This window comes from Leucoraja erinacea, chromosome 17, assembly GCF_028641065.1.
Source record: "Leucoraja erinacea ecotype New England chromosome 17, Leri_hhj_1, whole genome shotgun sequence".
Taxonomy (NCBI): Eukaryota; Metazoa; Chordata; class Chondrichthyes; order Rajiformes; family Rajidae; genus Leucoraja; species Leucoraja erinaceus.
This window is the reverse complement of record NC_073393.1, coordinates 42,393,675-42,408,622: the sequence shown is the minus strand read 5'-3', so window position 1 is coordinate 42,408,622 and position 14,948 is coordinate 42,393,675. Positions and strand designations below refer to the sequence as shown.

At 42.3% G+C, this 14,948-nt stretch overlaps 1 protein-coding gene across 4 annotated transcripts in view; it reads left to right on the top strand.

Annotated features, from left to right (window-relative positions):
• The window catches only part of banp (BTG3 associated nuclear protein), a 144,034-nt gene extending 134,239 nt beyond the window's left edge, over positions 1-9,795 (top strand). For 3 of the 4 annotated variants that reach the window (XM_055649055.1, XM_055649053.1, XM_055649052.1), the window contains exons 12-13: positions 4,659-4,802; positions 8,893-9,795. In XM_055649055.1, coding sequence (XP_055505030.1) covers positions 4,659-4,802; positions 8,893-9,021 — 273 coding nt within the window. In that variant the 3' untranslated portion in view covers positions 9,022-9,795. Of the gene's footprint in view, positions 1-4,658; positions 4,803-4,900; positions 4,936-8,892 lie in introns of all 4 variants that reach the window. The other variant, XM_055649056.1, reaches the window with a different exon arrangement.
• Positions 9,796-14,948: the final 5,153 nt, after the last annotated feature.

The window sequence follows — 14,948 nt, the reverse complement described above, 5'->3', positions numbered from 1 at the left end:
TGAGTCGAGGGCAAACTCGCCAGAACTCGTGGATTAGGTTGCCCAAGTGGGACAGGCCCTTAAGGAGGTTATACTTCAGATATATTGATAAAGTGATGGGATAACTTCTGGAGTATAAACACTTTAATTCCCCCTTCCATTCCTACACTGACCTTTGTGTCCTGGGCCTCCTCCATTGTTACAGTGAGGCCAAACACAAATTGGAGGAACAGCACCTCATATTTTGCTTGGACAGCTTACACCCTAGAATGAATACTGATTTCTCTAACTTCAAATAACCCTTGCTTCCCCTCTCTCTCCGTCTCTCCCCCACCCTAGTTCTCTGACTGGCTTCATTGTCCAGATTAATTTTACTGTTTCTGTGCCTCATTGTCACCTTCCCCAGCCATTCTATATTTCCTTGATCACTGTCTGCTTTGATCTGCCATTTTCACATCATAGCCTTCCATATCTCTAGTTTCCCTCTCCCCTCGCTCTCAGTCTGAAAAAGGGTCTTGACCCAAAACATCACCCATTCCTTCTCTCCAGAGATACTGTCTGTCCCGCTGAGTTACTCCAGCATTTTGTGTCTATTTTCTGGAGTATTGTGCAAGGTATTGGCCTCCATATTTAAGGAAGGATGTTGTTTTACTGGAAGCTGTTTAGAGCAGGCTTTCTCAACTAATACTTGGAATAGGTAAGTGTTCTGATGAAAGGTTGGACTGGTAGCATGTATCCATTCATATTTGGCCTACTCCATTTATTTACCTACTCCTCCTCCCTGTGTCATCACCGGGTCTCAGACAGTGCTGTAGCGGCAGATTTTTCAAATCTTTCAGGAAATTAACTCCCTAGCCACTTATTGGGTGAGACGGGATAAGGGGAATATCTTCGGTACGCATGCAAGCTGCCTCAGAGACCTTCAGAGCTTCTCCTTTCATAAAACTTCAGCACACAGACTTTTAATGAATATTTTCTTTATTGTAGATATAAAACAGTAAGATACATCCAAGGTTTTTCCGACTTATTCCGGCAATCTTCTTCGAACTCCAGCTCATTACTTCGGATACTAGAAAACTCCTCGTGTCGCCATGCTTCACATGATCTTGACATGTGGCTCGACATGCTCGACATGTGGCTTGACATGGTCGAAGGATTAACATTCTCCCTCTTCACTCCAAAACGAATCTAACCCACTAAACTACCACGCATGCAGTTAAGCTGCATAAACACGCCCAAAGACACGTCATAAATCCCACCCACATTATAACGGGCAGTCTAAAATTTAAAGGAACATGCCATCCACAATGACATGCAAAACAGGCCAAATGGCCCCTACAAGTGCCTCTTCATCTGTGTCTCGCACTCATATTTTCTTTAGCTTCTTTTTGAAATTGGGAATCAGAAATTTCCTTTAAAAGCAGAAGCTCATCATGAACATTCAGCATCTGCATCTGCTTTTCTTACCCCAGGTAAGGAACAGCCTCCCAGCAGCCGTGGCACACTTAGAAAGATCACTGTGATATGATGTGGAACTGTTCCAAGCTTATGTGGAAAGCTAGCACAATGAGGTGGCATCAGAGTTTATAAATACTGAACACTACAATGTAGAAAGCCTCTACATCATGAGGATCTTAGTGGTGACCATTGTTGGCTTCCGCAAAATGACAATTCAATTTAGTTTAGATTAGTTCAGTTCAGAGATACAGCATGAAAACAGGCCCTTCGGCCCACTGAGTCCACATTGACCAGCGATCCTCGTACACTAACGCTATCCTACACATTACGGACAATTTACATTTATACCAAGCCAATTAACCTACAAACCTGTATGTCTTTGGAGTGTGGGAGGAAACCAAAGCTCTCAGAGAAAACCCACGCAGTCACGGGAAGAACGTACAAACTCCGTACAGACAAGCACCCGTAGTCATGTTCGAACCCGGGTCCTTGGTGCTGTAAGGCAGCAACTCTACCCCTACGCCACCGTGCCGCCCTGCACCTTTCTACTTTCATGTATCTCTCCAGTACTGACCTGTAAGCAGAGCTGCCAAGTAGTACAGATTTTCCGTATTTTGTACGGAAATGCGATAAGAATACGGATGTACGGATTTGCTTTGTAAAATACGGATTTTTTTTTAAAATCGGCCCGACTTCCTGTTTCATCTTGCTGCTTAAAGAATGCAAGGATATAAAAAGTCATACTGTACCTCTAAAAATTATACCAGATTAAATCTATTAGTATTTTATATTTCAAGATTGGATAATTATTTTTGTATGCTTTGATCTGCCTGTCCCACTACAGGTTTAAACAGCGCTGTCAGTTTAGTGCATGAGAATTTAAACAAACAGCGCTATGGGTTCTAATTATAGCGCCACCAGCTGGAGCGCTATTGCCTTTACACATAGTGCTATGGGCTTTACACATAGCGCTATGACCACAGCGCTATGGGTCACAGATCGTTCGGGGAGGGGGAAGGAGAGGGAGTGAGAGGGAGGGACGGAGGGAGAAAAAAGGGAGTAGAGAGGGAGGGAGAGCGAGGGAGGGAGAGGGAGGCTTCCAAAATGGATTCTACATCATCATCTGGTGCTAAAAGCAGGAAACAGCCGTTCAAACAGCAGTATACAAAGAGATGGCAATTAATGCACTGTGAAGTAAGGTGCATAGAAGACATGTCAATTGGTAGCAAAGATATGCATTCTTGTACTCTTACATGGTTATGACGGCTTATTAAAAAACAAACTTTTTCTTCAGCAAAATGGCACTGCGTAAAAATACTGATTTCATAGAAACATAAACATAGACATTTCGTCAGCAAAATACTGATTTTCAGGTACTAGAATACTGAAATGCTGTGACAAAACTTTGCAGCTCTGTGTAAGGGTCTACTATTTCTTAACGCAAAAAGAAACTGCATATCTAAAAGAAAACCAGAAAATTCTGGAAACATCCAGCTGATCATAAAGCATCTGTGATAGTAGAAGTGGAGTTCATGTTTCAGGTTTATAATCCTTCATCAGAACTGAAAACATTGGACGACAACTGTGTATTAACTTGTAGAGAGGAAGAAGGGGAAGTTCAGGGCAGATATAAAGATTATGGAGGTAACATTATTTTCAGTTTAATTCTTAATTAAATTTACTGTAACTTTAACAAGTAAACTATGCATTATAGGAAAATTATAGGACATTATTTTGTTACAAATTTGTGGCAATTTATTTGTGTTAATTTTAGTAAAAGTTCGACTCTATGCTTTGAGTGAGCAGTCTTCAATTAATCAAAATCATTGCTTGATTTTGTAACTGGGTCTCAGCCTTTCCAAGATGTATTTTCACCAACCTAACAAATAGTGAACTATCATTTTATGCAATCAAAATCACCATCTTAAATTATAGATTTAATTATTTTTAATTCATTTTAGGGATTTGGCCATCCCTGTTTGACTTTGCAAAGGTGGTGATGAGCAGTCTTCTTAAACTATTGTACCTTTCTGCTGAAGTTTCTTCGATATGCTAATGGATGGGAAGGTCCTAGATATAGAGCTAGCGATAATGAGGGGCTGGAGATACCTTTCCAAGTCAGGATGGTGTAGGAGCTGACATTGTTCTTCTTGGAATCAGGGTGGGATGTACCATTTTGTGTTGCCTGTGTGAACGTGCATTTTGTAGATGGCCCATGCTCCTCTGTGGTGGAAATGGATGTTTAAGGTGGTTGATATGATGTCAAGCAAGCAGGTTGCTTTATCCTGAATGGTGATGTGTTTTTTTTTTACTCTTGTTCACGCTGCACTCATCCAGCTCTTGTAAACATAGTGATGATGTTAAATGTTTAGTTTAATTTAGTTTATTATTCTCACATGTATCAAGGTACAGGGAAAAGCTTTTTGTTGTGTACTATCCATTCAGTGAAAAGACTATATATGATTAAAATCATGTCCTCCATAGAGGGTATAACGTTTAGCGCAAGATAAAATCCGGTGTCCATTAAATATAGTTCAAAGGTCTCTAATGAGGTAAATAGGAAGTCAGGACCGCACTCTAGCTGGTGATAGGACAGCTAATTTGTCCAATACCAGCTAGGAAGAAACTGCCCCTGAATCTGGAGGTATTTACCACGTCATTAACATGCTCATTGTGTTAAACTGAGTTTCTGCTTCAGGGTGACGCCTGGAATATTGATTGTGCGAACTCTGCAATGCCAATGCCATTAATTGCCAAGGGCCGATGATTTGACTCCCTTTTGTTGGGGAACCACAACCTGGTTCACAACCTGGTTCCTGAATGTTATCTAGGTGATGTTACTGTGGGCATCAGCAGCTTCATTTACTGAGGAGTTGCAAATAGAAATGAACATTACATCATCATTCCCTACTCGACTTGATTTGATGAAGCAGCAGAGGTTGGTTGGCTGTAAAACAGTGTATTGAGGAGCTCCTGTGAGGATGAGGAGTGAATTATTCAACTTCAGCAATCAGAACTATCTTCATCTGGTTTTCCAAACACTGGAATATTTTGCCATTTGATGGACGTTGACTTTCACTTTTATTGGTAACATTCAAATAATTTTTTTCTTTCATTCTGTTGATCGACTGTTTTAACAAGAATCTGAAGATGAGCCTAAAAATGTATTAAGCTACATATGCTAACGGACTATGTTCATGAGCAATTTTTGTATTTTGTAGGTGTTGCAAGGTGCACAGTTAATTGCAGTGGCTTCTGCTGACCATCCAACCAGTGGAGTTGATGGATCGCCACTGCAGGGAAGTGACATTCAGGTGCAATATGTACAGCTTGCTCCAGTAACAGACCACACCACACCAGCTCAAGTGAGTAAGAATACAAATTAAGTCAGTGTATTACCTTTCCATTCATCATTATTTGCCATAATGCAGAGACAATGATTTAACTTTAGTTTCAATTACAGCCCATGATGAAAGGGTGATTGGAACTGATACATAGGTAAAGATACATCATTCTATTTCATCTTCTGGTTGGAATTTTGATAAAATTATAACAGTAAATCCTTGTCATAATGCACCATGTCCACTATTGCCGATTGTCCACTATAATCGAGTACGGTATTGTTGTATGTAGTTGAAACAAAGAACAGTAGATGATGGTTGATACACAAAAGGACACAAAATTAAACAATGAACTGTAGATCAGTCTGAAGAAGGGTCTCGACCCGAAACGTCACCCGTTCCTTTTCTCCAGAGATGCTGTTTGTCCCGCTGAGTTACTCCAGCATTTTGTGTCTATCTTCGAAAGAACTGTAGATGATGGTTAATACACAAAAGGTCACAAAATGCCGGAGTAACTCAGCGTGTCATGCAGCATTTCTGGGGAAACTGATTCAACCTGCTGAACAACTCCAGCGCATTGTATTGTCTCACCTTAAAATTAGGCGCTGATACCGTTGGTCTGAACCAGCGAGCCCTCTTTGGTGTGACTGTTGTTGGGGCTCACATTGTAGCCCCCCGTCAAGATGTGCTTTCTTTAGGCCACCACCACCGACAGGACGCGCTCGGTAACCGTGGGGCATCCTCCCCGTCACCCTTCACTTTGTCCACTCTCCCACCACCTCTTCCTCTTTGTCCGCTGAAGTTGCCCACATCTTGCAAGGTGGAATATGTCGGCGACTCTGGGGGAGAAGGTGCAGGAGGTGGTGGTGGAGGCCAAGTGGTGAAAGTGCCGGGGGAAGGGGGAGGAGGCAGAGATGGAGCAGGGAGCGGCGGAGTGGACAAAGCGACGGGAGGAAGAGGAGGCAGCAACGAGGGTAGGGGATGGCCATGTGGACAAAGCGCTAGCGTCAGGATGAAGCCGCAGCTGGTGAGACGGGAGGTAGCCCTTGGTGACCGAGCGCGTCCTGTTAGTCGCGCCGTATGAAGAAGGCACGTCCTGTCAGGGGCTACAATGTGGGGGTGGCGCAGCGGCAGAGTTGCTGCCGTACAGCGCCAGAGACCCGGGTTTGATCCTGACTATGGGTGATGTCCATGCAGAGGTTCTACATTCTCACTGACCGCATGGGTTTTCTCCGGCTGCTCTGATTTTCTCCCACACTTCAATAAAGTGCAGACCTTGGCTGGCCCTGCTGCCAACTAGCTCCCCCCCTCCCCTTCGTTCCACTCCCCACCCCATGCTACCACCCTGTACAACTTGCCTTTGCAACACAGAAGCAGTGGCACGGTGGTGCAGCGGTAGAGTTGCTGCCTCACAGCGCCAGACTACGAGTGCTGTCTGTACAGAGTTTGTACCTACGTGGGTTCTCTCTGGGTGCTCTGGTTTCCTCCCACACTCCATGTTTGCAGGTTAATTGAATTTGTCCTGAGTGTGTGTAGGATAGTGCTAGTGCGTACGGGCATCACCCCAGCTCAACTCCCGCTGGGCCAACCGACAGCCCCGGACCGACTCCTGCCCAACCCCACTCCCCGACGGGCCTGGGACCGCCAGCCAACGCCCCCGGCGCAGGCGAAAGCCGAGCACCAGTCATCAGCAGGGGTACACACAAAGCACTGTAGCAACTCGGCCTCCCCCCCGCGCCGGCTGCAAGCCTGGCCCGGCCCAACACCTCCCGCCGCCCCCGGACAGGGATGGCCCAACAGCAACTCAACAGACCCGGACCCAACACCGACCACGGACAAGCACGATCTCGCTCACTCACCAAAGCATAATAAAGCGATAAAAATGTCAAAATAATCTTAGCTTTTAACAAAAGAACAATAAATACAACTGTTTCATAATTTGAAAGCAATATTTTCATACCTAGAAGAAGTACCTAGTAGAATCAAAGCTGGAAAAAACAGAAGAAATGAAGGTCCACTGCTCCACTGCTTTCGAAGGCTGTTTATGCATAGCGACCTTTGGCCTGGGCATGTGCAGTCGGAATACTGAACTCGCTTATTTTCATGGAAGGCAGCAGAGGGTGATGGTGGAAAGTTGTTTTTTTTCAGAGATCGGTGGTGGGCGCATTGCACTTTGTGGTTTACATTCGCATTTGGATGAGATTGCGGAAGCCATGATTACTACGTTTGCACACAGAAAATGGGTGGTGTTATAAATAATGAAGAATTACCACAGGATTGGGGTGGGAGATTGCAACCTTCACGTGGTCCACCCTGTTTCAACTAATGCAATCAACCCAATGTGCACAAACAAATGGATGTAGTGTTTTGGTGTGTAGAACTTTAGGCTGTGCATGCCATACGGAAGAAGAAGAAGACCACAGGATTATGATCAGTTGGGCAAGTGGGCTGAGGAAAGGTTCATGGATTTTAATGCAGATGAATATGAGGTGTTGCAATTTTGAAAGTCAAAATTACACAGTGAATGGTACGGCCCTGAGATGTGTTATAGAGGGATCCAGGAGTCCAGGTACACAGTTCCCTGTAAGTGGCATCACAAGTAGATAGGGAGGAAAAGCAGGCTTTTGGGTACATTGACCTTCATCAGTCAGGGTATTGAGAATAGACGTTATCTTACAGCTATACGAGATGTTGATGAGGCCGCATTTGGAGTATTGTGTTCAGTTTTGATCACCCTGCTATAACAATGAAGTTGGTAAGCTGGAAAGAGTGCAGGAAGATTTACAAGGATGTTGCCAGGACTTGAGGGCCTGAGCCATAGGGAGAAGGTAGGCCAGCTAGGACTATATTAATTGGAGTGCAGAATGATGAAGGATGATCTTATAGAGATGTATAAAATCATAAGGGGAATAAATAGCATGAAAGCACGTCTTTTACAAAGTAGAGGAATCAAGAACCAGAGGACGTAGGTTTTAGGTGAGACGGAAAAAATTAATAGGAACCGGAGGGGCATCATTTTCACATAGGGTATATGGAATGAACAGTGGTGCAGCGGTAGAGTTGCTGCCTTCAGTGCCGGAGACGAGTTTGCACATTCTCCCCGTGACTGCATGGGTTTTCTCCAAGATCTTCGGTTTCCTCCCACACTCCAAAGACATACAGGTTTGTAGGCTCATTGGCTTTGTATAAATGTAAATTGTCCCTAGTGTGTATAGGATAGTGTTAATGTGCGGGGATCGCTGGTCGATGAAGACTTGGTGGGCCAATGTGCCTGTTTCCGCAATGTATCTCTAAACTAAACAAAATTGACAGAGGAGGTAGGTACTATAACACCATTTTAAAAACATTTGGACAGATACATAGATAGGAAAGGTTTAAAGGGATATGGGCAAATGCAGATAGGTGGGACTCATGTTGATGGGATATATTGATCAGCACAGGCAAGTTGGGCCAAAGGGCCTGCTTCTGTGCTGTATGACTCTGTGACTCTACTTCATAATTTAACCCTTGAACTCCTGGTAACCTTCTGAAACTGCACTCCTCCAATGACAAAATATTTTCGAAGGTCCTCGTAGATGGAATCGAGCTCCATGTTAATTTGGCATATTTGAATCTAAAAGTTTTTATGTTTCTAAATAGGACTGCATAAATAATCATTAACAGGCTTCACTTCTCATTATTGATATACTATTTTGAATATGTCTCCATAATTTTGATTCTCTGTCTTGAATCTCAATCCCTCGGGAACTGAATGTGATGTATTATAAAACTAAGTACATAAATAATACTTCTGTGCAGGAACTTGTGTAAGCCGTATTTTATACATTTTATAGCAGGATTCTTCAGATATTGTATTGGTACATTTAAGATCAAACATGTTCTGTTAACATTTCTCATTATTTTGTAATTAGCTTTATAAATTTACCATCATAAAGTGGATCCCTTAGTTTCATGATTATTTATTATAAAACCCAAAGTAATAACAGTAACATGTGCATATAATCCATGTAAATCACATAAAATAAAAGTAATGAAAGGACTTCTGATTTTGAATGACTTTGGGAACAGTTTTATGGGGAATTTGACATAATTTGTATTTTCTACCCTTTTTCAGGAAACAGAAGCTCTTGCCGCCACAATTCAGCCTGAAATACAAATTGAACATGGAGCAATGCAAAGTCAACAAGGAGAGATTGGAGAAGCTGTTCAAATCCAGATGCCAGTTAACTCTGTCAGTAGTTAAAAATAACCAATCGGAACTCTAAAGGAGAGAACAAAGACAGTCTGCATAAAAAACAAACAGCAGCCCTGAATCAGCAGGTTTACACCACAAAGCAGCCAAGCCTGAAGCCCATCACATTACAAAAGAATAAAGTATTTTGTGCCCTGTTGAGAAGCATAAACAGACTTCCAATCATTTGACGAATTTGTTTTCTGTATGAAAATACATCTAACTGTTTTGGATATTGGGATCAGCTATTAACCATGTACAAAACAAGAACATTTATTGTAACTGGACAATACCATGTTAGCTTTTAATACTCATTGTATTTTCAAGGGGTTGGTACAACTATAGTTTTTGTCATCACTGCTACGGAACTTTTCAGTCTGAAATACTGAATGACACTGAACTTTTGAAGAGATATTTATGAATTGTATACATTATATCCAGAATTCAGGGAATTGATTTAGTTGGTATCATTTGCAGTTGCAGACACTTAAGGCAGAACCAAATAGATTTGTTTTTGTAACTTCTTTTGTTCAGACAATATGGCAGATAATTAAGGAAATTAATTTCAATTATTATGAAAAAATAGCCAAGTGTAAGCAGTCCTTTCTACCTTCAGTGAAAACAATGTACTGCTTATTTTGAGTGTCTCAGCTAGGTATTACTTTCAGCCTATTTTGTTAGGAAAATGGCAAATGCTGTTTTTACAATATTCTGCAATCTGACTAAATGACAGTTGTGCTATAGAAACATTTGTGTAAAAATATCAATTAAATTAATCAAAACTCAGGCCAATGCTCCTGACTTTTTTTAACATGGATAGCATCGAGCAGGAACGTGACCAAAAAAATAATTGCTGAAGCATTGCTAGTTTCTGTTACTGTCATTTTTTGCTTCATGTCTCATTTACCATGCGGAGAAGAACATACTGATTTTGTTTTTTTTAAAAAGACACAAAGTGCTGGAGTAACTCAGCGCATCAAGCAGCATCTCTGGAGAACATGGATAGGTGCCGTTTTGTTTCGGGAGCCTTCATTTTAAGAACTTCTTCAAAGTAGGCATATTTTTAGAACTTACTGATATTGTTTATCGTTGGTAAGATAAAATTATTTAATTTTTCTTGAATATTTCGAATGTATAATTTTCAGTATCTGCAATGTGGAACTAGTAGTCACTTAGTATTGCACTTAAATTAGATTTTTTTAAATAGGTGTTATTAGATCATTGTTTAAATTAGCATTTAGCATTGGTTGGTTTGTTGGCTCTTAACTTCCCTGATGTTAAAGAATGGAAGAGAAAAGAAGAGTCAGAGTTTAGAAAATCAAGAAGTAGAATCGATTTGGGTAAGGAACAACAAATGGTGCAAAATTGCTGAGAGTTATGAATAGACTCCTAAATGATATTGGTGATACAGGGTTCACGAGATTGATCCCTGGGATTGCGGGACTGTCATATGAGGAAAGATTGAAAAGACTAGGCTTGTATTCACTGGAGTTTAGAAGGATGAGGGGCGATCTTATAGAAACATATAAAATTATAAAAGGACTGGACAAGCTAGATGCAGGAAAAATGTTCCCAATGTTGGGTGAGTCCAGAACCAGGGGCCACAGTCTCAGAATAAAGGGGAGGTCATTTAAGACTGAAGTGTTGTTGCCATCGTACCAATTGTGTTGAGTTGATGAAGCAGTTAAGGATCCAGAGACTCAGTTCCCTGAGCAGGTAGCAAGTTTGGACACTGAGCTGTATAAGTGAACAACAGCCAGATGTATGTGTTTTTATTGTCCAAATGGTCGAGTGGAGAGTCGGCATGATCGCATCCCGTTGATAATAAACAATAGGTGTAGGAGTAGTCCATTCGACCCTTCAAGCTAGCACCGCCATTCAATGTGATCATGGCTGATCATCCCTAATCAGTACCCCGTTCCTGCCTTCTTCCCATATCCCCTGACTCTGCTACCTTTATGAGCCCTATCTAGCTCTCTTGAAAGTTTCCAGAGAACCGGCCTCCACCAATGACTATTGACTGGAGGTCTAATATCCGTGGTGATGAAGTGCGTTGAGAGGACTGTCACGGAGGCAGAGAATTCCACAGACTCACAATTCCCTGTGTGAAGAAGTGTTTCCTCGTCTCCGTTCTAAACACCTTATTCTTAAATCTACTGTGGCAGCAGGCAAATAGTAATGGGTACAGGTTCTTGCTGAGATATGAGTTGATATGCTCCGTGACAGGCCTCTCAAAGCACTTCATCACCACGGATATTAGACCTCCAGTCAATAGTCATTGAAGCACATCATCTTACTCTTCTTGGACACCAGTATCATTGATGCCCTTTTAAAGCAGGTGGAAAACTCAGTCCACAGTAGTGAGAGGTTGAAGATGTCGGCAAACAAAAACAGCCAGATGCTTTGCTTAGATTTTGAGAATGCAACCAGGTTTTGAGACTAGCAAAAAGCAAAGCAAACTAAGAATGCTTGATACGTGAAACAAAAAAAGGTTAACATGCTAATGTGGCTCCTTAAGAGACTGAGACAAGAATAATAATATTGTCATATAAGAAAAAGACTGAGAAATAAATATATTGTGCCTACACAGAAACTCCTAGAGATAATGGAATACTGCAAAGAATGCTCAAATAAATTAGCATTGGTCAAAAACTAGTAATGGGGAAATTATTGGGACTAAAGGGGTTGGCTGGATACTGATAATTACATTGTAAGCAAGTGGCAGTGAGGTAAAGGATCAACTATTATCTTACTGAATGGCAATGCAGCACAAAGGACCGAATAGTATTGGTTTAATTTTGTTACATTCTTAATGAATTGCTTTATTAATGTCTCACCACAATGGCAAAGATTTCCATTGAAAGACACAAAATGCTAGAGTAAGTCGGCAGGCCAGGCAGCATCCCTGGAGAATGTGGATAGATGACGTTTAGGGTCGGGACTCTTCTTCAGACTCCATTTTCCATGCCTTGTTGGGTGATAAACTTAAATGCATTACAGAAAATGTCCAGTGTAGAGTCTTATTTGTAGATTCAGGAATAATTCATCAACTGTTATTTCTGTTGTCTGGGACGTCATTGGATACATAACGCAGAAACAGTTAAATCAGCCATATTAGTCTATGATGGTGTTTTTTTTCCCACTCAAGCCTCCTATCGAAATCAGCAGAACCCGTGGTGTTTGTCTTCCACACTTGCTTGTTCACTCTCCTCGTAAAATAAATTATCCAATTTGTTTCATTCCCTCATTGCGGTAATGATTTCCAAGTATGAATGTGGAAATTGGGAGCAGGTTTAAGGTGCATCCATCTAACCCCAGTACTTTCTCAACAATTTATTTCCTTCCGTCTTAAAAAATATTCATAGACTCAGCCTCCACAAACAATAATTCCAAATGCACATGACCCTTTGACAGAGTAACTTTTTTCTTCAACTCTCTCTTAAAAGCCTTAGCCGTTTTTTCAAACCAGTGACCCCTTGTTCTAGATTCTCCAAGAGGAAGCACATTGATACTCACCAATCAAGATCTCTGAGGATCTTCAGATCAAGAACGTTTTTTTTCTGAATTCCCTGTTGGATTTCTAAGTGATGATCTTTGTTATTCTGTTCTCTCCCAGAGACAAGTATAATTAGATCAATATATTTCATCATTTTATAGATTTCTGTTTGGTCACCTCTCTTATTTTCTTTCTTACAACAGACCTTGACGTGTCTTTCCTTCTTGACATGCTTACCCTTGCATTTCTTGTGTTATCTTCGTAAATCCCCCTTGAACTCTCTTCGCTACTATTAGATTATTTTAAAATCAAAGTTGCAACCAGAAATATGCTCAATTCCCTAAATGTAGCAAAGACAAGATCTGTCCTAATTTTCTATTCTGTTCTAGAAATATATCAAAATGTTTGATTTATTTTTCATTGTCTTGCCCTTGAAGCATCTTTCAGGAATTGGTGTTTTGTACATCAGGATCCTCTGGACTGCACTATACTTGCCACTTCCAAGTTATATGTGACCACCCTATTCTTTGGCCCAAAATGTAACATCAAATGATTATCTGTACCGAGCTTTATCCTTAATTTATTTAGTGATTCTTCAACTTTATTAACGTCTTTGTGTCTTTTTAGAACTGACTATCCGGAAAAATGTAGACAGCAAAATGTAAATAGCAATGGTTACAGTCCTGATACTAGCAATGACCTTTGTGGAATACCATTGTGGCTTTTTCTACCTTTTGCTCTCAGTGTCTGCTTTCTTTGTTTGAAGTTTTCTAGCAATCCATTCTACTAAAATTGAGTTTTTGGGTTTGGAATAGAATAACGGGGCTGATATTTTACCAGGTGAATATTTATATATATATATATTTCATCATTTTATTGATTTCTGTTTGGTCACCTCTCTCATTTTCTTTCTTACAACAGACCCTAACTAAGTTTCTGCGCATCTGGAACAGTATCAACTTGACAAAGAGAAGCTTCTTATTCAGTGTCGCCATTATCCTTCAACAAAATTAGTGAGGCCAATATATTTTGCACATATAATGAATGTGGTTACCTCCATTGTCAACTTCATGAAATTACATTATCTACAACGCCATTAGTTTCAAACAAAGAACTGATGCTGAGCAATATTATGTCATTCATCATGCAGAAATGAAGTGGCTGTAGCAGGTTAAGATGCTGAAACGGTTGGTGGCATTGCTGAAATCAAGGCTTTCTTGATGGTGAAAGCCATCACATACACAATAAAGTGCAGTGAAATGAACTTGCCAGCAGTGGTACAATCAAAAAGAACACAATACACAATACAAATTAAACACAAACATCCACCACAGCATCCTTCACTGGTGGAAGGCACAAAGTACAGTCAGTCCTCCATTGTTCCCCCGTGGTCGGGGCCATAAACCTCCGCAGTCGCCGCTGCGGCCGGCCAGATGTACAGACCCTCTCTTCTGGAATATATTCTTGCGTTTGAGGCAGCAGAGTGATGCCATCCGGTTTGACATCCGTAGGTGCCCGCCCTAATAAGGGCGCACGCTCCGGGTTGGCGCCAAGCTGCGGCGCTGCTGCTGCCTCTGTTTGTTGTCGTTCGCCTGACTGAGGTCAGTTGACAGGGCTCGCCATGGGGAGGTCGACAACATGAGCCCCAGCAAAACCTATGATGCTAAGAGTGATGCCATCCGAGGGGGCGCCATCCTGTACGGGTATGGCTGCCCAGCCTGCAGCTGACCGTTTTTCCTCTTTTTTATTTTTAGTTAGTCGAGTTTTTTGTTTTTCGGAGTTCTAGCTTTTTTTATGTGGGGGGGGGGGGGGAGGGGGAAACTACCTCTCTAGGGTCCCTACCTGGTCGGAGAGGCAGCTTTTGCTCTGGGCTGCACCGTCGACCCGTCCTTGCGGCCTACCAGCGGGCCTGGAGCGGTGTTTCCTGTCGGGGACCGCCCAGAACCTCAGCTGCGGCGGCGGCACAGCGCTGGAGCGCTATCGCGGAGTGGGCGATGCCTTGCCCGGGTTGCCGAGCTGGAACTTGGTGAGCTGAGACCGCCGAGTAAAACATCGCAGAGCTGCGGGCGGCGGCGCTGAACTTTTCATTGGGAGCCTGGGATCTCTCGCCGAGATCACCAGTGGTGGAGCTCCATCCAGCGCGGCCTTGTTGGCTTCGGAAGCGGCGGTCTCCGGCAAGGGAAGCGGCCGTTCCCAAGCCTCTGAGAGGATTCTCCCGACGCCGGAGCACCATCACCTGGCGAGAACAGCCTGGAACATCGGGCCTCCGTAAAGGCAACTGTGGAGGCCTCAATAAGCCCGACTATGGGTGAACTGGGTATGGGGACTGGACATTGTGCCTTCCCTCATATAGGGAACCATTGTGGGGGGATGTTTTTATGTTTAAATTTCTTTATTACTGTTATGTCTGTATTCTTTCTTTATGTGCTGTATTGGCAAGAAG